The sequence below is a fragment of the Opisthorchis viverrini genome (assembly GCF_000715545.1).
Source record: "Opisthorchis viverrini unplaced genomic scaffold opera_v5_143, whole genome shotgun sequence".
Taxonomy (NCBI): domain Eukaryota; kingdom Metazoa; phylum Platyhelminthes; class Trematoda; order Opisthorchiida; family Opisthorchiidae; genus Opisthorchis; species Opisthorchis viverrini.
In genome coordinates this window covers 398680-425002 of record NW_008751799.1, presented here as the reverse complement: position 1 = coordinate 425002, position 26323 = coordinate 398680, and the positions used below count along the sequence as shown (strand labels likewise).

Below are 26323 nucleotides of genomic sequence, written 5' to 3'. Positions count from 1 at the left end.
GAGTATGTATCAATTTTCCGTAAATACTTCTGTCATTTTCATGTAAACAGATATCACTTGTATCCATAAATATATATAAAATGAACCCAAGTTCTTTAAGGTAACGTGTGTTATCATAAAACACGCGGGTACTGAATTTTGTCAGCAGAGGCAAGTTAGTCAATGAGATTGTCGTTTAACTGCTTATGATGGGTAAATCATCGAGTCCATTTCCAGTTTATCGCCTCAGTCCTAGTAAAAAAACTACCCACTAGGCTTTGAAGGAGCAACCGGGATTTTGAATTACCCGCCCAATCTATGGAACCACAATGAATATCTGGCCAGTCTTGCCTCGTCAGTGCCGACCCTATCCACGTCTGCATCTTACTCTGAACAAGACTTTTCTCTTTGAACTATCTGTGTGTTTGCTTGCCTGCGAGCCTATCGCTTGCTCAGCATTAAATGTTTGATTGGTTGTTTGCCGAGCTGGTATGACAACACGAAGCAACCAAGTCCCACCTACCCTGTGACCCAGTTTCCTTTAATTGCAAAATATGATACAATTCACCTTGTGATCTGTTTACAGCTGTCCGTCCGAAACTGATGACTTCGGAAATGTAGAGTCAACTCAACAAAATAGTCAATTTTCATACTAGTACCGAGACAAAATGGTCAAATCGCTATTTTAGTAGTTTCCAACTCGAAAGTCATCAGGTTAACAAGGAGTGGCGAGTCACTGTAACTCTGATAATGAAAAGCGGTTTGGGCTTTGCACTACAGAAACTTGTCTGCCTAAAGGGTTTCATTTTGGCCGCTTTGAACAAACTCACTGAATGTTCCAAGCTTGGTGTAATTACTAAACTCCAAATGAGCCCACGAACCGGTACACCTGGCGCAACATTTTCGGACCTGCCCATTTTATGCTATTTGGCTGACGCTTAAGTAAACCGGGCTGTTTTCAGCAATCATGTCACCCTAAGGCTTTCGCCCGGTTGTCACTTCTAGCGCCTCATTCTTGTATAATTTCACCGACGTGTCGTACTTTGGTCGCGTTAAAATTGATTCGATCTTGTCTTTAAGTCGTTTGCTTACCCTAAATTTACCGTCTTATCGGAAGCTACACAGATTCCGTGAAACAGTCTATAAGACTGCCTAAACAGTCATCTACACTTCAACTTGCTAATTGCGTATCACCAAGGCATGCATTCATGTATACGTCCGTCGTACGATCACTCTTTTGAAATAATAAAAGATAAATAATGATTAACACTTCTGCAAATGCCAAGAAAAAGCATAGGTTTTATCTGATATCTAACTCATCGTTCATAAAAATCTTTCCGAGTACATTGGGGGTCATCAATCGTGCACAGTAATCGGAAACTTGGCCTTTGGCATGTATGGGCTCACCATTGCGTTCGAACCCAACCAGTGGATTTGATTTACTGCCAACATTTACTAAATGTCAATGGCATTAGTTTATCATTTATCAGGTTCTTTTTAAGAACCAGTGACTATTCAGACTTTACAGTCGCTTTTCACCGGTAGTCAGTTGATAATTTGAGCTCATTAGTGTAAGTTCCTCACCAAAATTTTTTAAACGCTTCCATGGAGACTAAACGGATTTGGAAAGCTGCAAAAATAATACTTAATGAGATCGCTCAAAGTTAGATAAATGGAAGTAGGAAAGTAGTGGTACGAAAGTGTACATTTTTCTTAAGCTGGCTAGTCCTTGTCACGCTTATGTCAAATATAAAACAGCCATTTTTGACAGTCTAAAAGCCCTGCCAAATGCTTCTACACAGTGCGAATATGAGTCAACTGGTGTTAGCGTTTTATTTATCAATATTTAGGTGCAGAAAACTGCTGATTGTGTCGTTGATTCTTCCAGTCAATCAGGATGTTGACTGAACGATGCGGAGTACAGCGCAATGATTAACAGTTACGACTTTGATAATTGCTACTAAATACATCTTTACGGTTGGCTAAACGACAGATCTTTACTAGAATTTCAAGGAATAAATTGATTGTAATTTTTTGGCCTGTATCTTGGGAAGATATGTATATGATCCCTGAATTCACTCCGTTTAACCTACTGAATTCCAAGTAGCCATCCTGGGTATCTCATACAGCTGAATCTAATGACAGTTTGATGGCCACAGAAACTGCCCTTTATCCTGACGAATCTCACAACGACAGTTTCAGCAGACCTTTCACATAGCCTCACGTATTCACGGTTTGTTATTTTTGTACCAAAAATTCCCCTAAAAGCTTGTCCAAGCTTGATCCTTTGGATTGTGAAGTTCAAAAATTCTATTTGTGGGAGAAAGCTACATCCTGGCGGAATTTCGAGAAATCTATAGCTACACACTGACAAGACGCCATCAAGCAACTCCCAACCGTGTCTATTCTTCTTATCGAGAAACGTTTCGTCACAAATCACGTCTAACTAGCATTTCACTAAGAAGCCATAGAAGGCAGCATCATCTAGGTTAGATCTGTTCTTTTTGTAATAAATGTTTGGGCGGCATGCTATCCTGCTCCATAAAAATGTGGAAATTTTCCGCGAAAACCTGGGGATTATCCTTCTTAGCATACAAAAAAGCGAATCCCAAAGCACGAGGTGCTGTAATTAACAATAAGACAGTCTAGGTTACAGAGAAGTTACTGAAATTACCGGACACTGAAATTGAACCCAAGAAGGCCACAGACAAGTAGTTAGTGCTAATGAGTACAAATATTAGAAAAGGTTGAGTGCCCAAAACTTGTTGATTTGAAAAAAATATTCTGGGTCAAAACTTCTCTTCCATGAGCTTTTTATTTCCCAGCAGTTCAAGGCATGACTATATATATAGCTGATTGCAAATATCTTGGATAGTGAGTCACTTGATTCACAGAAAAATAAACCCTTTTCTCAAACGTATAACATGAAGACTGAATGTTCCAAGCCCTTGCGGTGTTCCCCTTATATTGTTTCCCTTTTGAAAAGCACTGGGCAACTTGTAGGTAGTCAGGATGGATCCACATTTTGCCAATTTCTATACACGACATTCTGCCTTTGAACTAGCTACTTCTCAAGAGTGCTCAGTTCTTCATGAGGATCTCTCTTGAGAGGGCATGTGTGCCGTAGCGCGTTTAAAATAAACTTATTCGCATGATTGGAATTCACATTATTTTTACCTAACAGAAGCGAGGGTAGAGTTGATACAAAATTTCACATTCCTCTTCTATTCCACAAAAAGGTTCATGGTTTTTTTACTGCTGGTACGCAGTTAAAAGAGGACTTCAGTTTTTGCGGGGGTGTTTACCCGTAAATCTTTGGTGTTTACTAACTGAATAAAGGCTTTTTGAAATTCTTTTATATTTGACAGCTCAAGTTCTTTTGCCTGAAACGTTGCAAAATATGTCAGTCATGTGTTAGCCAATCGCCTCGTTCCTTTTTTGCCTTTCGGCTGAACGTTATTTGGGGCACTACCTTAGCCGAATTCCTTTAAAATATAGCATATAGCAGACGACTCCCTCTATTCACCTAAGTGGACTGCTCAAATACTTATCATTTTTCACTTCATTTTAACGCTAATTACTGCCCTGTTGTCTCTGTTAGGCCTCGTATCCATGACAGGTGTGTATCCGTCGCCTCACGTTCTATGGAATACACAGTGCTAGTTTAATCAAGCCCTCTGGCTGAGATTTGCTCAAGTGATATTGGGTGTTCTGTGAGAAAGCAGCCTTGGTGAATATGCCGCATACTTATGCTAACTGTAGTGCATACGGCTACACCTGTCCGATGTGATTTCTGCTTTCATCACGGTCTACTTTGCGAAAAACTTAGAATGCTGCCCTGACCCGCGATGCAAGTTTATATAACCCTTAATCGGCTTCATTTTACGTGGTCGTAAGTGAGAAGAAAGCTGGAATATCCAGGCGTATGTGAGACACTATATCATGGATACAGATCACAGATACAGATACAGCTACTGCTGAATCCTGTTCAAGAGCAAAACTTGTGATTCGTTCGGATGATAGAGTAACTTGATATTGGAGAATAGCACACACACATCGTAAAAACTATTATAGTTGTTCCTGGCTATACATAGTATCACAGATAGTTAGATTTCGGCATTGAGAAGTGCGTAAACGATTTCGACAATCGCTCTCAACTCTTCCCTAAGTTGTGGATCTATAGGATAGCACTATTTGTTCGGATGCACACAATTTATGGAAAGTGAGAAAACCACAACAGACCCTAAATTGGGCGCTGCTCTAATCATGAACAGTGAGCGTCACTCTTGATCAGACTTACGGATTAGCCTAAATTTAAATCTTAGTGTGTCCCCAACGGGTAGCAGTGAACACCGTAGATTTCCACCACTAAATCCAGTTGGGCATACATCGATTACAAATTTTCTGAAAATTCATTCAATATAAATGAATAAAGAACCCGTTATGCTACGGCCTTCTTATGCGGAAATGGGCTAGCTTAACTACAACAAGTTGCAATCGACCATGCGATGTTTTTTTGTTGTGATTATTTCCCGACAGTTCGCATATGCTGTTACAGTTTATTTAAAGAAGTGTAACTCAGTATTTGCGGCAGTCGGAATAAGGTGGTAACCTACTGCGTTTCATGTAATGTTAAATGATATAGTGGATTTAAGTGGTACATTAAAAAGTTAATAGAAACCAAAGTTTAAATGGCCAATAGAATGAAGTTATGGACTTTAGCGATATGTTTTAAGCCTATGGTGTAAAACTACGGAGGGGTGAACCTCAGTGGCTTAATTAAAGGAGACAAAAATACCCGCGTACAAAATTGTCACTTGCCTGTATGGGTGTTCTAACGTTTGACGCCTTGTGAGCAGTCGAGGAAGAAAAGTGTAGCTTGATACGAGGCTATGTCCTAAACATAATCTTGCGTTCCTTTTTTCAGCTCATATGATCAGTCTTCGACCCAAATAAGGAACAATACTAATTTTCTTACTGTCTTGACACGTTTCGTTGTTTGCCATCTAGTTCACACAATCTACAGACACGTTTTCAAGGACGAGATATTTTGTACCACATGTAGTGCTGCCTGCTGGTGACACTGCAAGTAGGCATTTTCGGAAACAGTCGTTTCGCCCTGTTAGATTGATGTATGAATGCGACATGATACCAAATTACCAAGCAGTCAAGCCATTCTGCATGACTAACTGAGTGGAAGGTACAGAAACCATGGTTGGTAAAGGCCTTGATAGCTAGCCGACGTCAGCGAAAATCTGAACTGTATTTTGTGTCGGAAACACAAAACAGTATGGTATGGATATTGGCGACATAAAACATGGGTGTCTTTGCATGATCATCGCAGATCAGAGCAGAAGCATACGCCTCTGATTCTGGGATGAGTTTCCAGCAGTTCAGGTTATTGATCCACTCGAAGCAAACAGCACAGTGTAAAAGAGTGGAACTGTGAACTACATACCTCGCTACACTGACCAACTAAGTGTTCCAGACTAGTGGTTGAGCTAGAACCGAAACTCCGTGATTATCACCGTTTGGCCGGAATCAGGCTAGAGAATGGAAAACCAGAGAATTCCGTGAAGGTTTGGTCTTGGTTAAGCATGCTGATAGGACAAGCTACCAGTATAACGGTGATACCACTGATGGAGAGGCATACGAGTAGTACATTTTCTTGTAAATTCGCTTTGCGTCTCTTGAGAAGGAAGATCTGTTGCGGAATTTGTGGAGTCGCTTCGTAGCATTTGCTGGAATTTCAGCACCAGTCAATGAATACCCAGAAACGTTCAGGAATACCCGTTCAGAGAGAGGATGGATATTTTTAGTTTTTTAAACACGAAGCATATGAGAATTTTGCTTCCGTGTCCAATAGTCTGTAATCGTTTAGTTGGTATTTTCTAATTAATAACTCCGCAGCGATGACCTTCCTTTCATTTGGTGCCGTGATCAGGATAAGTTTGAAGATACCGTGGTCACAACCCTTTTGGGACGGGATTTTTCGGACCTCCTTGCAGAACTTTGAGGAAGTTGCGGAGGCTGCCGGACGGGGTAAGTTTGCGGCGCTGAAGATTCTCCTCAGATGCCGGGCGAATGCGGCCTTGGATGTGGCCAGGAAAGGTCGTCGGAAGATGGAGTGGACCGTCACGAAGGAATTCCTTGCAGCGGAGTTCGACCGACAGGAGGCTATGGGGCGGTTCAAGACGGCCAGGATGGCACCCGGACCTGACACGACCGTGTTCTTGCCGGCCTGCAGCAGTGGTTGGATCGCGCTTTGCTGGGGCTAGACGGAGTGTCGCGCCACGAGTTACTGTCCAACCAATTCATCAGAGGAGTTCAGCCCGCGCTTGGTGCCAAGTTGCGTGTGGAGGGGCTGGTGCACCTAGCACGGGAATTGGACGAGCCACCACTAGGCACGTTTTAGTCGCAGTAGAACCAGGGAAGGAGAACCACTTGACTAATTGGCTGTCAAGACCAGAGGCTGAAGATGAGGCCTCCAGGATCATGATTGGGGCCATTGGCCTCGTCGTCGAACTGGATCCCGGAAGGTTTGTGCAACTCCAGGATCCTGCTTTGCGGAAGGTTGCGACCACCTTATTGCATGGAAGGAGCATTGAGAACGAAGGGTAAGGTAAGGAATTGGAAACGTTCCAGAGACAATTTGATCGGCTAAGGCTGAATGAAGCTGGAAAAGTCTCCTGGAACGCCACTGATTTGGGTGTTGTACTACCCGTGATACCCCACGTCCTGAGACGGATGCTTATCGTCCGATGCCACAAGATGGCACATACAGGGTACACCAAGACGTACGACTTACTTCGGCAGAGGGCCTACTGGCCCGGGAGCAGTGAGGTGATGTATTATTTGGCGTCCTGTAATCGGTGCCAACTGATGAAAGGGAATACGACAGGGACGACCCGTCCCATGCAACCTAGTCCTGTCTCAGAATTCGGCGGGTTATGGTGAGTTGACATGGGCCCCTTTCCGGTGACAACTAGCGGGAATCAATACACCGTGATAATGACAAAATATCTGTCGCCGTGGATTGAGGCGGCAGCCGTGCCGAATCAGCGGGCGACGACGATCAGCGGAGTGGTAATGCATCACATCGTGGCCAATCATGGGGTGCCAAAAATTGTCCTAACCGATCGGAGGCCTTGTTTCGAGAGCGAAGAGTTTAGGAATTGCTTGCAGAAGCTGGGTATCAGGCGGCTAAGGGGGGCATCACACCACCCGCAAACAAATGGTCTAACCGAACGTACTAACCGAACGATCAAGGAGTGGCTGGCGGCCAAAGGTAACTGGAAAGTGGACTTGCCAATAGTGTTGCCAGCTTATCGTGGTACCATAAGGCAAACCACAGGCGAGTCCCCACTAGTGCTGATGTACGTTCGATATTTGCGCCTTCCGGTTGATCAGGAAATTGGGTTGCGGCCGGCAACACGCATGTATCCGGAGGAGCTAGAGGAAGAAAGCAGGAGAGCTAGAGAAAACTTGACTGTCGTTCGAGAAAGGACTAGACAGAAAAAACTCGAAGGAGGAAGAAAGCAGGAGAGCTAGAGAAAACTTGACTGTCGTTCGAGAAAGGACTAGACAGAAAACGGCAACTCGAAGGGCACGAACACTCCCCATAGGCACGAAGGCTAAGTGGAAGGATCACAAGAATACAGGAAGGGGTGTACTGGGGTCGCGGAAGCTAGGCAGTCGATGGCAGGGGCCGTTTGTTTTTGCCGACCGTCGGAGAAACATCTATACAATTCAAATTTGTCGGAGATCGAAAAGAGTAAGTGGGACGCAGCTTCGTGAGTGGCATGATTCATCCGGAGAGCGGCCGAGTAGACCTGCTGCCGAAGCCGACCTTTTGGAGGCAAATGAAAATTGATGGCGTGCGAACGACTTTTAGAGGGTGAAGGTGTGTAACGGTGATACTGCTGATGTTAAGGGCATGCGAGTAGTATTTTTTCTTCTTGTAAATTCTGATTGCGTCTCTTTAAAAGATGGATTTACTGCGAAATTTGTGGAACCGTTTTGTAGCATTTGCTTGGATTTCAGCAACAGTCAATGAATATCCAGAAAAGTTCAGGAGAACCCGTTCGGAGAGAGGATGGATATTTTTAGTTTTTCAAACACGAAGCATATGATAATTTTGCTTCCGTGTTCAACAGTTTGTAACTGTTCAGTTGGTATATTCTAATAAATAATTCCGCTGCGAAGATCTTCTTTTCACAAATCCACGTGAACTGGATATCGTTGAGTCAAAATGGCGTTTGTCCCGATTTGTGTATATATTTAGGTAACCTTGCCACTCCGAGCATTCCGTAGACTCAAGACCTCAACAGTGTGAAAGAGGCCTTTTGGTGACCACGGGTTTGTAGACAAAGTAAGAAGAAACCTAAGTGCCTAGAAGAAAACGCCCCTGAAAAGTGCCAACGTAGAATTTGACCACTTTTTCATTGTCAACTTCAAGATTTAGCCATTCACGTATATTCAGCACTCCCGTACGATGTTATCCATGATTCCCCTATTGTTTTACGATCATTTTCAAAACACTATTCCCTCAGAGGAAGGATATTTTTGTTATATCTCCATAGCTTATTTCAACAACGGTTTACAGACGAGCTTGCTTCCCAGATGGTGAAGTAGAACATTGTACTGCTGCGTAGAGGCGAAATATTCCATGCAAAATCAGCGTTCGTCTTTGATTCCTCTGTAATTTGCAATAAGCCAAAATGGAACAGAACCGAGGACAGTTAAAATATTATTACACATCTCCTCAGAAAAACATGAGATCGCATACATGAAGGAAGTCCATCTACATTGAACTAGCGCAAGATTTGTGTGGTTCGCGGATAATTTTTTGTTTGTCTAAGGCGTTTGTTTCTGTCCACTAATGAAGGAGTCGTTCGTTACTGGGAATACTGTATCAGGAAGTCTAGAGCTGCAGCCAGTGGTGTGAGACATGAAGCTAATAAGAATTTTTGTGACCCAGGAGTCAACCGGTTTGGAAATACGTGTCCGTGCTTGATGTTTTTGTTCAATGTTATTGCACAAAGCCGGCTTACAAACAGCTTAGGGCGGATGTCGGATTGTTATGCTAACCTGCGAAGAAAGTCATGGCAATGATTAGTATTCAAGTCAGCGGTTAGTTTAGCCAAAAGCAGCTTAATGATCCTACGGTTGTTTGTATAATTCATTCAGCAGTAGGATTTGCAACAGCAAAACTGTCTTAGTCCTCTCTGGAGTAAAAGGTAATTTTTACGTCTGGTGGGAATTTGGATGACGAAACGAGGTGCACAATAAGATGAGTACGACTTACTTCGGCAGAGGGCCTACTGGCCCGGGAGCAGTGAGGTGATGTATTATTTGGCGTCCTGTAATCGGTGCCAACTGATGAAAGGGAATACGACAGGGACGACCCGTCCCATGCAACCTAGTCCTGTCTCAGAATTCGGCGGGTTATGGTGAGTTGACATGGGCCCCTTTCCGGTGACAACTAGCGGGAATCAATACACCGTGATAATGACAAAATATCTGTCGCCGTGGATTGAGGCGGCAGCCGTGCCGAATCAGCGGGCGACGACGATCAGCGGAGTGGTAATGCATCACATCGTGGCCAATCATGGGGTGCCAAAAATTGTCCTAACCGATCGGAGGCCTTGTTTCGAGAGCGAAGAGTTTAGGAATTGCTTGCAGAAGCTGGGTATCAGGCGGCTAAGGGGGGCATCACACCACCCGCAAACAAATGGTCTAACCGAACGTACTAACCGAACGATCAAGGAGTGGCTGGCGGCCAAAGGTAACTGGAAAGTGGACTTGCCAATAGTGTTGCCAGCTTATCGTGGTACCATAAGGCAAACCACAGGCGAGTCCCCACTAGTGCTGATGTACGTTCGATATTTGCGCCTTCCGGTTGATCAGGAAATTGGGTTGTGCCCGGCAACACGCATGTATCCGGAGGAGCTAGAGGAAGAAAGCAGGAGAGCTAGAGAAAACTTGACTGTCGTTCGAGAAAGGACTAGACAGAAAACGGCAACTCGAAGGGCACGAACACTCCCCATAGGCACGAAGGTTAAGTGGAAGGATCATAAGAATACTGGAAGGGGTGTACTGGGGTCGCGGAAGCTAGGCAGTCGATGGCAGGGGCCGTTTGTTTTTGCCGACCGTCGGAGAAACATCTATACAATTCAAATTTGTCGGAGATCGAAAAGAGTAAGTGGGACGCAGCTTCGTGAGTGGCATGATTCATCCGGAGAGCGGCCGAGTAGACCTGCTGCCGAAGCCGTTTGGTTGGAGGCAAATGAAAATTGATGGCGTGCGAACGACTTTTAGAGGGTGAAGGTGTGTAACGGTGATACTGCTGATGTTAAGGGCATGCGAGTAGTATTTTTTCTTCTTGTAAATTCTGATTGCGTCTCTTTAAAAGATGGATTTACTGCGAAATTTGTGGAACCGTTTTGTAGCATTTGCTTGGATTTCAGCAACAGTCAATGAATATCCAGAAAAGTTCAGGAGGACCCGTTCGGAGAGAGGATGGATATTTTTAGTTTTTCAAACACGAAGCATATGATAATTTTGCTTCCGTGTTCAACAGTTTGTAACTGTTCAGTTGGTATATTCTAATAAATAATTCCGCTGCGAAGATCTTCTTTTCACAAATCCACGTGAACTGGATATCGTTGAGTCAAAATGGCGTTTGTCCCGATTTGTGTATATATTTAGGTAACCTTGCCACTCCGAGCATTCCGTAGACTCAAGACCTCAACAGTGTGAAAGAGGCCTTTTGGTGACCACGGGTTTGTAGACAAAGTAAGAAGAAACCTAAGTGCCTAGAAGAAAACGCCCCTGAAAAGTGCCAACGTAGAATTTGACCACTTTTTCATTGTCAACTTCAAGATTTAGCCATTCACGTATATTCAGCACTCCCGTACGATGTTATCCATGATTCCCCTATTGTTTTACGATCATTTTCAAAACACTATTCCCTCAGAGGAAGGATATTTTTGTTATATCTCCATAGCTTATTTCAACAACGGTTTACAGACGAGCTTGCTTCCCAGATGGTGAAGTAGAACATTGTACTGCTGCGTAGAGGCGAAATATTCCATGCAAAATCAGCGTTCGTCTTTGATTCCTCTGTAATTTGCAATAAGCCAAAATGGAACAGAACCGAGGACAGTTAAAATATTATTACACATCTCCTCAGAAAAACATGAGATCGCATACATGAAGGAAGTCCATCTACATTGAACTAGCGCAAGATTTGTGTGGTTCGCGGATAATTTTTTGTTTGTCTAAGGCGTTTGTTTCTGTCCACTAATGAAGGAGTCGTTCGTTACTGGGAATACTGTATCAGGAAGTCTAGAGCTGCAGCCAGTGGTGTGAGACATGAAGCTAATAAGAATTTTTGTGACCCAGGAGTCAACCGGTTTGGAAATACGTGTCCGTGCTTGATGTTTTTGTTCAATGTTATTGCACAAAGCCGGCTTACAAACAGCTTAGGGCGGATGTCGGATTGTTATGCTAACCTGCGAAGAAAGTCATGGCAATGATTAGTATTCAAGTCAGCGGTTAGTTTAGCCAAAAGCAGCTTAATGATCCTACGGTTGTTTGTATAATTCATTCAGCAGTAGGATTTGCAACAGCAAAACTGTCTTAGTCCTCTCTGGAGTAAAAGGTAATTTTTACGTCTGGTGGGAATTTGGATGACGAAACGAGGTGCACAATAAGATGAGTGTTGTACTTCTCTTTGGCTGAACTCGTATTGTAAACAAAGCTTCGTGCTCAATATGTGGAATCATGATTTAGGCGAGTTTCCTACTTAAATAGTTGATCCGTTCTGATATGTATTCCCGTTGTATAAGCTGGTCCGCTAGGAAAAGGCTGGTCAGCCTGGCTCACACCCATTCTCAAGCTGCCATTTACTCTAAGTTGTATCTAGCAATTAATTAAGTACTGCGCTAGCGCCGCATTTAATATTGTTTGGGAAATAGGAAATCCAAGAGGAGTAAGGTTAGGCTCAGAAACCAACCCATATGCAACCGCGGGGATAACCGATGAAACTGAAACTACGGGGTAGATTACAAAATGGATGTTTGTCTAGGATTTTCATTACCATTACGATTAATCTCGAATCAAGAAAACCAGTATTCCGATTAGCACGCAAACAAAACTCACACGTTCTTTGGCTGTTGTACTGATTCGTTCTTTTTGTCCTGTAGGCAGTTTGAATGACTACGGACCCTTCAATATATTGTCCTAAACTAAGCCCAAAGTGTGAATAAACACCAAGTTTACGCTCTAAGTTTGGATTTTCGCTGAAGCGTTGATTATTACTTATACTTCTCCAAGCGCGCCTTGGTCGAAGCACGGATAATTTGGATGAATATGAAACAACCATGTGTAAGATGCATGCCGGTTAACCCCTGATATAAATATGAAGACCAAAAAGTCTTTTATTAGTTTACCGCATAAAAATGCTACTAGAGAGGGACATTGGGGGCTGATACACATGTCCTCATAAACCACGCTATGGACTCACCGAAGTTTCACAGTGCACTCTACCATGGATAGTTAGGATCAGATTGATAACATGCATAATTTATAGTCGCTTGACCAGATCTACCTTAAAGATCCATGATAATGACCTCACTAAATACAGTATGTGACTTGGAGGCCATCAATCCCATGGGTTTTAGGTAACCCAGTCATATGGAATGTGGTGGAAAACGCATCCATTATATTTAGTGTAACGCGCCTTTCAGAAGTCGATATACAAGTGTTTGTCTTTTCATCCCGTATACCGACAGCCTCCATTGAGCATGGGTATTGCAGTTAATGGTAATATCACTTGAACAGCAATATACTCGAGAATTCACTGCCATCGGTAGTGTTCAGACCAAAGCACCAAATTTTTATCCGCTATCATGGTGTGTTATGCTTCGGCCTTTTACCCTGAGGACTAAAGAGAGACAGGAAATTGGATCGCTTTAAACTACAAGCTTAATGCCTCACATGGACAACTTGGAAAAAGCTTTCTACTGAAACTTTCGACAAAGTAAACGATGACAAGGCAAACCGCAATACAAATGTCTGGACAAAAATGCATGTGGCCAAGACGGTAGCCTCTATTTAACCTACAAAATGTCTTTAATTCCCGGTTTTCTTTGAATTCATAGGTAAACGTCTCCCTCAAAGAATGAATAGAACATACAATCAGGCTTCTGGTCGGTGGGTGCATAATCATAAAGTCAACGTCACCAAACTGGTAGCGAATGGGTCGTCTACTTCCAACTATTGTGTTTCATTAAGAACGAACAGTCTTTCATGACTGCAGCTCCGCTATAGAAAGATTTCGCAATTCGTCAGGGATATCCCCTGGTGGGGATTGTCATTAGACACAGCATAGAAAACAAGATCGATGAAAAATCAGGTATGCTTGGTGCAGGCGTGACGATTGTTGGTTTTTTGGTCACTGTGCACAAAACGTGCATGAACAAATTAAACATGGGAATTACCGTAATAATTTCTTTTTGTCACTAATAATTTTGTGCGACTTAACTCCTAATGCATTAGGAAATACTTGCTGCAAAACCTGATAAAATCGCTCATCTTCATCAGCTGGAACGAGTTGCTAACAGACGAACAATGATGTATTAGTTAGTTATGTTTGATTTGTTTCCGACTACGCAATGGTTGGTTGGTTTCAACTTGTTTCAATAAGAACCCATTGAATGAACAGCTGACGAAATTACTAGGCCCCGAGTTACAGATAAACGATTGGTTAACCATGAAAAACCTCTCATCCGCGTTACGGTCCTATTCTTACAGTCTGATGACATTTCTTCGATGTAAGGTTTGGTGATGACTGAATTTATTAGTTCAAGTGACTTTAACGGGAGACTAAAACTAAAAACGCTTTTACCCTTTAGCCGTATTCGGGCCCAAGAATTCTGTTTCTGTCATAATAATTCACAGGGAGATACATGTTAAAGTCCATTTGCAATATCTCCTATCACAGGTCATGTAGCTTCCTTAAATAGAGCGTCCAGAGTTGAACTTATTCCTGTCAAGTCACAATAAACCGATCAGGTTGAAAGATGTGCAAACTTACCACCTTGTTCCAATGTAAACAACACTTTGCTTGAATTGATAGGCGTGCATTTATTGATGTTTCATCCGTCCTGTGTTCAGAAAAGTATTTTTCGTTGAATCCAGCCAGGTCACCAGTCATCAGTCAGTGTCTTCATGACGTTGAAAGTCAACATCATTTTATTCTTCAGTTTATTTAGGTATAAACTATTTTCAAGTTCGTTTTACTTTGACGCTTTTATTCCACCTCGTTTATGAAAGTATGCTTCACTATACTTTGCCTTTCTTGAGAACATTTAGTGAATACAACAAGGGAAAAACGACGCAACTAAATTGTGATGAACAAAAAAGTCTCTTTTGTTAGGAATTCGCTTTGGGTCATCGTTCCTCAATTGTCTAAACAGATCGACAAATGAAAAAGTACAATGTTCCCAAAGTTGGTCACCATGAAATTAGACACCGTTTTAATCGTTTAGATGAATTTATACGCTCACGAACCGCATGTGTTCTTGATAAACTTGTGTAAGGTTTTCGGCTGTCTTATGGACATGCTTTAAAACTTCTTCTGAAAGCAAAAGGTGTAAAACTTGTGCGTGTGAATGAGCTATTCTTCCATGCAGAATGACGTCTAGCTCTAGCAGCGGCTATCGAATTTAATGAGATTCTATGCGAATTCAGGATGCTGCCTGTCTGTCCAACATTCCCCCATTGATTTATTCCAAGGAGCTTTGGTCGCCAAATCACATGATGCGCGCACTAAATGCTTTCCGATTTTGATCACGAGGTTGAGGAGACGCCATTTTTCAACATCTGTACTTAGAAGCATCATTGAGCCAGGAATTTGATTGAAATCAGTTTAATCCATGTCACTTCCTCTAGCATACGGAGGTATGTGAACGTGTCATAACAACCACATGTGTGCACCGAATGGCTGCTAGCATTTTTAGTAGAATGAAGCTGAGTTTTTTTTATTTAGTTGACAGTTGATATCCCTGAGTTTGAAAGTTGCAATGACTGCGTAAACTGAAGGCAATTGTTTGGTCTCATTTTTAGAGTTCATCCAAATTTTGTTTGAGTCAAATGATGACATTTACCCCCTGAAGGTCATTTATCCAAAATATGGGTTAGTCATCGTTCAGGTGAAATACCTATAAAGGTAAGGTTTAAAAAGAAGTTTGATCGCTGTTACAATTGGCCAATTTCCCCAAGACATAATGGGTAAATAAACCTTGACGAATGGGGCTTTTGCAATGGCTACTGTTCTTGAAACAGCACGCTTTCCAGATGACACGATTCACTGGTTAGTTCGCAAGTAATTGATTTTTTAGAAAAATAAAACTATTTAAAATGATATAAGCATTCGTTTTGCTGTCTTGCTTTAGGCGTACAGACCCCTCCTCGACTATGATGTGGTTTGTAGTTTGACTAGGTGTTGGATGCCATGGATAATCTTCTTGTTATCAGTAGATATTCATAAATGTGCTTTCAATGTGCTTTCGGTTTATACATATCTAAAGTCAAATGTATAGCTGAACAAGCCAGTCGACGAACACTTGGTCCATACTTAACAAAGTAAAACTTTAATTCACAACCCTCACTTTCAACCCTCTACGCTTGTCTCATGTGGTTCAGTAGGTACGAAAATACATGAGGGACTATGGCTTTACTGATCTGCCCATACAACTTTCTTGTGGTGGCGTTTACTTTGCTACAAACTGGTATATTTGACTGACATTCACTGGGTTGCTGACTGAGTCGCAAGGCGGAACCTAGAAAATGAGACATGAGCCATCTGTCCAATATGATAAACCACTGAATATCTCAGCTGGACAACCAAGACGAGTTTCGTGTGCTAAAAAGGCAGGTGGAATAGACGAAAACCTTTTGTTTTCCAAGAAACTTACAAGTCCTAAAATTATGATATGATACTTACAGTGATTTGTTAAATTTAAGAAAACCAATCACATGATATACATGGTTCTATAGGGACAGATCAGTATCGATTTAGGGTAATCAAACTGCGGTCCTTGGTTTTTTACCGTTCTACAGGAGTTCGTTTATTATCGGGTCCTTTGATGTAGCATATAGCACCAGACCGACAGTTTATGGTACTGTTCCGTCACGGGTAGCTGGGTATGACTCTTCATTACGGATGGAGTGAATCTTGGATTTCAGGTCGTGTAAGTTGGAGTTTAAAGACGCTAAATATGCACGCATTTTACCCGAAGCTAACATACATCATTCAGCAACTATTATGAACTTAATGTTGTGCTGATGCGGTGTGCACAGTCGGCTTACAAAACAACTTTAAGGCAAACATTACTTGTCTCCTGTAAAACAGAGTATCAAGTTGACCAGGAAGCCGAAAGCAAATTTACCAAAGGTATCAACTTTCACGAAAAATTATGACTTAAATTTTCACTGACGAAATAAAGTTTAGGGTCTCCTAGCAATTTAACCGCATCGTGCATTGTGGTTGACCTAAGCGGAAAATTCCTGCTAACAACAGTACGGGTCTCGCACTGGAAGTCCTGTGCGAACATCAACTGGTAAAATAGCAATATCTGGGACTGAAAGCAAAAATGTAGACCCACAGCGATCTATAAGTACTCAAGGGTGATTATTATTTCATTTTTCAGTAGATCTCACTCGGTGCATTGCGGACAAAAGTTCTACGGTCAGAGCAAATATGTTCAACAGTGAATCTAGCTCTTACGACCCATCTAGCGAAATTAGGACAGGCCTGGTATCTATGAAGTTGTGCAAGGTAGGAAAGTGGACTGTAAAATCTGTTATACCAACAGAAGACAGAATGAGTAGAGGAACAACTATTTTCAAAGATTTGGAATAACGATGGAAGAACTACATACATTCTGCCATCATGATGTGGATGTGAGATTCCAAGTATTCAGGATATAAATATGAATAGCATGAATAAACTCATGTGTGGCAAGCATTACGTGCGTTTGAGATATACTATTGGCTTTGTGTGGTGTTGAAGCTTATTTAAACAGCCATAGAGGAAAATGTCGGTAGCTCAGGTAGCGTAGACGGTCATTAGGTTGTTCGCTGAGGTGTTCCATTTGAGTGCAAACGTTTCATCACCAATCGAGGTGACATCATGAGTGTGTTTTTGGGGACCGTAGTGGTGCGTAGCGGTGGGTTAGTGGTAGTGCGTTGAGTAGTGTCACGTGTGTGTTAATATACGTGCTGGTAGCAGGAGATGACCTTTGACCGCGATTGGTTGTTCGGTCGGGCGGTTCCATTGGTTGTTCTGTTATCCCGTGTCCTCATCCCCGATGCCCACGTGACCTTTGAGCATGGCATTCGTCGCCGTCGTAGTCTGGTCAATGTTGGAGCGAACTTTGTCCTTCCGAGTTTCGGCTTGTGAACTTTATTGATTTGACTGCAAGGAGTTCCTTGTTTCTTTGTTTGTGAATCCAATATTCGGTCCTCCTTGAGTGTTTCGGTTGAGATGCTGGTCTTTTGCACGTGGTGGTGCGTAAATTGGATCCAATCCGATGCACCGGTTGGTCCAGTCTGCCGTGGAGTACCATGCTTCCAGAAATTCTCTTCCGTCTCACGTCTTGAAAGTTTAGCACGTCTTTGTGGGGAGGCGCAAACCTGTAGAACCTGCATTAAAAAGTTAATAACCTAGAAGCAACTGAAACACGTTATTTATGTACACTTTAACTCTTTATACTTCACCATGACTTAGTCAGGAACATATTTCAAATTTGAGCTGATGTTTGGTTTAAAGACATCTCTCATTTCACTGGTAATTTGAACCTTGTAATGCGACCTTAACGCCCACATCTGTTAAAGCAAGCTTAATTGTGAAATGCTGTTGTTTCAGCGATCAGCGTCCCATCACTGGTGATGGTGAAGAGGACATGAGAGATCCAGAAATGAGCGTAGCTGTACTGGGATTGCGTGCGATAGGTGTTATTATAACAGTCAAATTATTATATATTGTTGTTGCTTGAGGGTGTGATGATGTTATGGATAGGTCACGAAATCAATCATCTCAGAGGGAGACAGAGGGATGTTCGAATAAAATCATTCGTTTCATAAGTACGCTAAGAGGTACACAATGGAGTAAGGTATAGAGCACAGTCTTTCAGAGGCGTGGCCCGGAAACCTATCGAATCCAAATCAACCACCCTATTCTCTGTGATTTTTCCATGGTTTTCTGTATTGCACAAACGCTTGCTCTCATGTGCGTCAGGTAGCTATATAATACTGACAATTTACATCTGAGATACGGTTTCATGAATAAGCAAATGAAACATTTGCGATAGGAGTTTTATTAGCATTCATTTCAGAAGTAATGAATGAAGTACTCAAGTTGTGATATTGTTACAGCACGAAATGAAATGCATTTTGGGAGGATTCCACAACAAAAGTTGTGGGTGGCCTCTGACAGGCTTGCGTGACGACTGGTTTACTGTAAAGTTTAAATTATTCCACTTTTTCATCCGGATGCTGCGCATTTCATTTATGATATCGGTGTCGATACACGCACGCTAAACAACGCACGACGAAGAAACCTTGCTTGCATATATGAGTCTTGGCTTCAGGGGAGATAATGGATCCTAATATTTCACACCTCATTAAAAACAAACATGTACGCGAGGATTCCATAGGTAACTTGTATCTTTCCGTAGATGGGAAATGTCCCTGAAATACAACGGCAAGAAAATAGCTTCCGGATATCCTCTGGCACACACCAGTTAAGAGCTATGGGTTGTGATTTTAAGCAATCAAATTATGGTGTCCTTTATTGGCTCAATCGATTTTCCATGGTACCAACAAGAACCATCATCATTCCGTATCTTGATCGGTTGTAGTGTGGTACCGTACCCCACATCCATCCTCTGTTAGAATCATAAATGAAGATCCTTTCCTTTAGCTAGGTGAGTTCGAACAGAGTTGGCGCAGCACAGACAAAGACATGTGCAGTGAAACAGGACAAAAAGCTGGCATAGATCGTTCACCATAAATCGGATCGCGAGGAGGGTTCTTAAACAAAATTCATCGAAAACGGAATAAAAGCTCAGAAGTGAACAAAATCCGGTTCTTGGAATGGAGCTTTGGGTCTGATAGAAAGTATGGTGATGCCGAATATTTGTTTGGTTTTCTATCACCTGCCTGATATTCAATAAGCCTAGGTTTCACTACACACGAGAACACTTGCTAGACAAGTAGTTTTAAAACAGGTAACACCCTACTTCGCAGGTTGTGGAGCGTGACAACAAGGCCCTTTTGTATAGCCCTTGATAAGACAACACCATTCTCCTCAGATCTCGGATCGTAGGAATAGTCTTAGCAGAAGTTTAAGTTTTGTACAATTACGTAGTCGGACCACTTCCGGAAGCGATATTTTTCTGCGCTATGTTTAGGGAAGCGGAAAACAGAGCGTCTGCTCAGTTTTGATAGTTAGTCTGGAATCAAAATGACCTGATCATCTTGTTTTACTGGGTGAGGTGCACATTTCGTTACACGTTGCCATTGCAGTGCCAGTTCTATGATCACATTTCACATTAAAGGGCTTTCATTCGGATGTCTATATTCACGTTATGTTCCAAAGCTGAAAGCTATCGCTGGCGATCTTCAGTTTACCGACAATTCTAACGTGGCCTCCTGCAATGTCAGAATAAACAATAAACTGATCTCCTTCGTTTACTACATGCACAGGTGACACTATCTGACGGCGGAAGTGATGACAGACACTGCCTTGTGATAAACAGTAAAGGCGAGAGTACCACGAAACAAGACTAGTAATTGTTACCTGAAATGACAGTGGAGGCGGTGTAGAGATGATTAGAGTTCAGCAAATACTTCACATTTGATTGATCGGCTGCGAACCGCATACCAAGTTTCATTGGATGAAATTGCCACATATTACACTGCTCGGTGGGAATGTGTGGTTTACAGAAAATAGTCGCGCGGTGAATGTAGTCAATTTTGTTATCTCATCGCTTTCAGTTTGACAAAAAAAATCATCAGAATGTTGGAATATTTGGTTCAATTTAAAGTTAAATAGTCAGAACATTCATTAGGGTGCTTTCAACGCCACTAGGTAGGCACAGCGGAATTCGGTAATCAATTGTTCGTTTACGATCGTCCAAGTTCACTCTCGACAAAATACACATGGAACAGCGCATTTTATAAGCATTATAGGACACAAACCTATGAATCTCCACCGGTGAACCATTGCCTACAGTCCAGAGAAATCCACTGATACTATGAAAACGTGACGGAACGTGAATTATTTGTTCAACCAGTTTGTCGCTCAAAGTCATAGCGAATAATAAACTGCCCAGATTTTGCAAACTAAATGATGGACTAAAGCTCCTGATACCCCTGTTGTTGTTGAGTCATTACCGAGCATTCTACTGAAGTAGGTCACCATATTCCTCGAGGTCTAACACTGCGCTCACCATTTCTCACCGGTCGCGCCATCAGTTGGCGCGTGCAGAGTTTGCTACAGTACGATTGTGTGAAATCGCCTATAGGATCTAAAGCTCTTTCAGAACTCTTGCCATCAATCATTCAGAGCACTTGCTGGTATTAGCTGGTAGTGGTGTGATTATCAAATGAGTACTTGACAACTTCAATTGGTTGCCAAATTTGCATTGGTTTAACGTTCCTGCAGACATGTGTTCTATGCCAAATCTCAAGATGTCTAACCCAGATGGCGAAAGACAACTGAAATGAAATATGGAGGTTTCAAATGACTTGCGCGGTGTGAGTGAACGTTACCTAAAGGACCACCATATGGTCTTCTACTTTAGTAGAAAATAAGCAAAATGAGTTTGTGTTGTCGGCTTCTTGAGAGAGAGTGTGCTCAAACTTTAAACGAATGTTTCTGCAGAGGCCACTCACCTGAATTTTTGTCACAGAATACGGTAGAATCTTCCTATCTCTTAAGTCTGTTTTCTTCCGTCACATACTGCGTAAAGCAATGGTTGACAAACCATCGGCATCTTTGAACCAAGAATGCAAAAACTGAAATATCACCAAAGTAAATAAAATTGTATAAATCACTTATAAGGACCTTGTCTATGATGGAATTCCAACTTTCTTCTGTTTAGATTGGTGAGGTTAATAACGGAACACACCGAGCACTTGATATTCTCAAAATCAAGAAGAGTCTGTCAGATTCACACCTAGTTTTTATTGCTAAATGAACATGGTCAATTGAAACCTGTCACGTGTACGATGGGAATATGCCGGCGAAAAAGTCCCAAATGGTAGTTTGGTTTAGAAAATTTGATTCCGCGCTGGTCACGACTTCCGGCGATCTCGTTTATACTTGATATTGATTCTTCTACTAGTCCTCTGTTTACAAAGTAACGCAACGGTCGCAAAGCAACGGAATGTTGGCATGACAGTAATCCTAGATAATTACTAGTAAATCTTACCAATAAAAAGACTAATTAATTTCTCGTAACCTGCTTAGTGGACAATCAATAGTTGCGTTTCCTTAGTGTGCGAAGCGTTCGATCGATATGGTTTTCAAAGAGATGAGTACTCTTGTTTCGATTTTCATGTGTATTGTCCACTCACTGGAATTGAAAAACACGTTTGAGATTCTAACTAGGTTAGACGGTAAATTCATCCGGTGAATGTTTTCGATTTTTAACTCGGAAGCACAACAAGTATCACTTTATCAGCCATGAGAGGTCCTGTTTTTTAGAGCCCATTGTTATCTAGCGTGTTCACACCAGAAAGCCAACTTTCTTCTTCGCCTCGATTTTGTCTCATATCAGGGTTCTGAATGAATTCACCGAATAGGCGATTGGAGAAAAGTATTTTCGCGGATAGGTAGCTGTTATTTATCTCAAAACCACTTCAGCAGATAGCAACACAAAATCAGTCCACCCACTGGAGCGAACTGAGGCGATTTGTATCCAACTGCCGATTTTTGCAGTTGGTTAAACTGCCCGTGTTTGTTGATTGAGTGCAGTAAAATGCTAAAAAGCCTATAAATTCTGTATACTGACTTCGAACGCAGTGACAAACCACGGACCAAGTGATCCGAATATACTAATGCACTGTATATAAGCATCAAGTATCCATCGACTAAAGATAAGCCCTTTTTACCATAACTATTGCCCGAAAATTGGGTCTTGTAATCTTAAAATAACCTTATCACTTCAAGGGGCCACACATGTCATTTTCATGAGAAACGAATTCGCAAAACGTATAAATTAGTTAGTGGAGTTTTAAGGCACCAACCTTTAACTGGTGGATGTATTTTATCAAAGAATTTCACAATTCACTAGGTCCGAAAATTGGTTTATATCATATCTCTGATAAGAAATAATGTTGAATTTATCAAGAACACTCGTGTACGGTTGACCCATAAACCGCAATGCTCACCGTCTTATACATTTTAGTTTGTCGGTTAACTAGAATGAGGTTTCTTGTATGGATTCAGGTTTACCATGTCATGTATTGCACTTTAAATGGTAAATGGGATTAATTAAATGCTGCAACATCCACGAACTTCCCGAAATATTTTCTGTACGTTTTAATACCGCAAATAATAATATCACCAAAGGGTGTGGGCGGTAAGACACCATTCGTCCGGTTGCTGGACAAAAATAGATTACGGTGCAGCAAGTAATTGTTTTTACATCGCTAGCAAGCTACTGATATCTGATCACTGCATGCTCACAGATTCTGATAAATATCGAGCTGTCCCTATGGGCGTCTTCTGTACGTTTTCCCCATGCATTTTCTTTATTTACTGTAGGTTCAACAAAATTTACAACAAAGGATCTCTACACCACAGAGTAACACGCTCTCCGAAACGTCCGTGTTTTTTCCAAAGAAAATTTTTCAAACAGGAACCGATAACCATCCAATATCTACATTATAATCCTCATTAATTTTGTTGCCTGGAATGATATCCTTCCAATCGCCAGAGTACTTCGCCAATTCAGCCATGTTTGGGACTACTGGACGGTTTGGGATTTTGGAATTAAAAGAGCGAAGCAAAGCTAATTGTGCTGTTGTAAATAGGCTGAAACTTGCTGTTTAGTCTGCTTCCCCAACATTTGCCGACTTTTGTTTGAGCAAGCACGTTCTAAATCCGTTTCCACGAATGCATATTTCATCTTGTTGGATGGCTGCGTCCATATAGCGTTTAAACATTCGGGTTCCCTTGATGGAATCATGGGTATTTTTGGTATGGGGGCTCAATTTAGAGCCAAGGCGTAACCAATGTGTACCGTAAACCAACATTACGTGAGGCACCTGACCAGTTCGTATTTGTAATGTACAAAGTGCGTAATTATCGAGTTAATAAAGATGTGTCACATGTTTATAGTTTGGGATGAAGACTTTAGGCCGATGTCTTGGGTAAGATTTGTACGTCTACTGAAATTCATGTCAGGACGACTGAATAAGTAATATTTGAATGTCAACAAAACGCACCTTGAGAGCAGCCAGTCGGATGGGCTGGGCACAAGATCCTGAGTCCGGAACAGGAGCAAACGCAAAAAGTGTGTTGCACGGCCTCAAAGGTGCATGAATTCAGTAATCTCCCCGCTTTTGAAGAAAATCAGCTCATCCGGTTAAACTTTCGAGAATTTAGCAAGCTAACCTAGACGTCCGAGTGATCGGTCACAACGAAACAGAATGTATCCATCCATAAACCTTGGTCTATTTACAGATTTATTAGCACTGAAACCTTACATGGCGATAAGTACACATTCTTCCAGGGCAAGCTTATTGTATTGTCTTGGTTTGGGTGTCGACCAACATTCCATTGAGTTACATCACTAAGATCCACTTCGAATTCAACTAAAGACATTGTTTTATCGGCCTGTGCGCTAAACTAGAGACTGTGGGAATCATAGGTGAACAGATTTAAATCAGGTTGTCGTGTGATCATCCTCTGCGTTCGCAGCAATGGTTTTGTGCGTCAGAGCACCTAGGTTAGATGATGTACCACATTTGTGTGGGATCTTCGGGTCAACATTTGATTGGCCGCTCTGAAGTCTACACTTAATAAATACCGGGAACTTTTAGGAAGAATAACGTACGGCGTAGCGGCTTCTCTTGAATGCTTGCAGTTAACGTTGAAAGTAAATTGTCTTATCAGAAGAAGTGATGAATTTTGATATTAGGAACGTTACCATTCAGGGTGAAGCTTTTTACAATTAAACCTGCTTTGTGAGTACAAAATCTACTTTATTTGCACTCTTTATCTTCGTTCAAATTGCAGGCAGCGACTCGGCCCCCAGTTACAATGACATTGACGTATTAATTTCCGTGGATCTCAGTTCCCAGTCCTCGACTATTCAACGAGTAAAATCATCCGTCCTTGATGCCTTGATGCGATTTCTTCCTGAAGATCGAGGGAGTGTTTATTCAGCATCAGCATTTAAAAACGGCAACCTCTCTCATGGAACCCAGGGACAAAACATATCACCAACGGATGGATCAGAGACCGATAAAGAGACGAATTCTAATAGGTACTTTTCAACGGACTTCATTCCCACAACTGCCCCCAGTGGATCTCCTACACCGCGAGGAACAGAAGAGGAGCCGCAACAGAGTTTTGCATTTTCCCCCAACCCGATTTGCCAGCTGAATACCCCTTTAGCTTCTGTGAGCGATGGATACCTTCGTGAATCATATATCTACAAACAGTTCCGCAAATACAGTACACACGATGCAGATTGTTGGTCACTTTTATCGCTTGGAATGCCATCCAATGGTTCCAAGGTTGTCGAACTTAAGTTCGTTGATCGCATGCGCCGCCAATTTGAATTCACGGTCGATAGTTTCCAAATAAGTCTATCGCCAATTTTGTCATTTATTCGAATGTATCCCAACCAGCCGCTAACCCCAAACTTCGCGCCAACCGTTGTGGCAGAATCGGTTGCAGGATCTTTCTCGATGGCATTGTACCATCTCAAGAACAAGTTGATAATTACCAAGGAACCAGAAATGATCCGAGGTGGAGGGTTGCTGAAATACTGCCGACTGCTAGTTAACGGTTATCAAGCTCCGAACGGCATTGACGTAGGTTCCCTGGAACGATACATGAGTTCTCGTTTCTTCATTGATTTTCAAGATATTCAAAGTCAGAAAGCAAAGATTGAAGCATTTTTGACAAACCACTTTAAAGAGGATGAGGATGTGGAAAGGGTTAACTTCCTTCGGACTGTTCATCGAGTTGTCAGTGGTTCAACTATATGTCTCATGTCTTTTGAGCGTTACCAGACACTGCATTTGATTTGCCAGCTCATAGACCAATACGCTAAACAAAATCCGATCCCCAGCTCAGCACCAAGCTTGGACTGGTTCGCAAACCAGCAGAATCTGACAGTTGATACAATATTCTACGGGACACAGTATTTTCCCATTATTTCTTGCGGCAACTCACCCCGCTTTAGTTGCTGCCATTGGGAGCAAAAATCACCTCGACTTTGTTGTGAAGGCAATGAAGTAAGGTTCTCACTTGGACCGTCGAGCTCCTCATCTGATTCCGAATTTTCACCTAAGTATTCAGCCAAAGGAATACAAACTTCCGTGGACTGTCCTGTCGCTGAGACTTTTGTTTCAGTGGGAGATATTCAAAAGTCATGTTCCCCAACATAAACACCAAGTTCCAAAATTTGCTAACCAGAACTTCTATTCACCAGCTCTGATAGCGGTCAAATTTGCCGTTGGTTGCTGCACAATCAATCCAATCATCGTGCCAAATTCAATTTTGACAGACTCCCTACTGATCTTTAAAATATCCCCCCAAAACGCAACTAAAATCACCTGTTTTATTTTCTCCTTCAGTGTTAGAAACTCACACAATGCCAGTAATTCCGCCAGGAGTGAGTTTGTATTGCCACCACCGGTGAGGGGGGAAGCACAAATATCAGTTCGACTTGTTCATTTTTAGAGAACGCCGAAGAGAGGCTGCTTTAAGCGTTTCAAAGAGATTATCCGTCTTTCAGGAAATGTATATAAAAATGAACTCTTGAGCCGTATGGCATCGTTGGAGCGGGATACCCGAGAGCGTTATGACAATAGGCCTTCAAAAAGTCAGAGACAGATCCCGTAGATAAACAAAATAGTGTGAGCAATTGAATTTATTAGGCAGACTGTCCGGAATGCAACTGAAAAGAATGGATTGGATTCATGTTAATCGGAACTGGTTCCTGTGAGAGGTTTGAGTGCAACACGCAGATCTTCCTTCTCCGTGCGCATCGTGTACTTCCCTCTCATTTTGACGAATAAGACTATTCAA

At 42.1% G+C, this 26323-nt stretch overlaps 1 protein-coding gene across 1 annotated transcript in view; it reads left to right on the top strand.

The window, feature by feature from the left end:
* The window catches only part of T265_06697 (hypothetical protein), a gene marked incomplete at both ends in the record, with an annotated part of 36102 nt that extends 9806 nt beyond the window's left edge, over positions 1 to 26296 (top strand). Inside the window, 4 exons of the mRNA XM_009172031.1 lie at positions 6395 to 6596; positions 6645 to 6932; positions 6969 to 7267; positions 24299 to 26296. Coding sequence (XP_009170295.1) covers positions 6395 to 6596; positions 6645 to 6932; positions 6969 to 7267; positions 24299 to 25680 — 2171 coding nt within the window. The remainder of the gene's footprint in view (positions 1 to 6394; positions 6597 to 6644; positions 6933 to 6968; positions 7268 to 24298) is intronic.
* Positions 26297 to 26323: the final 27 nt, after the last annotated feature.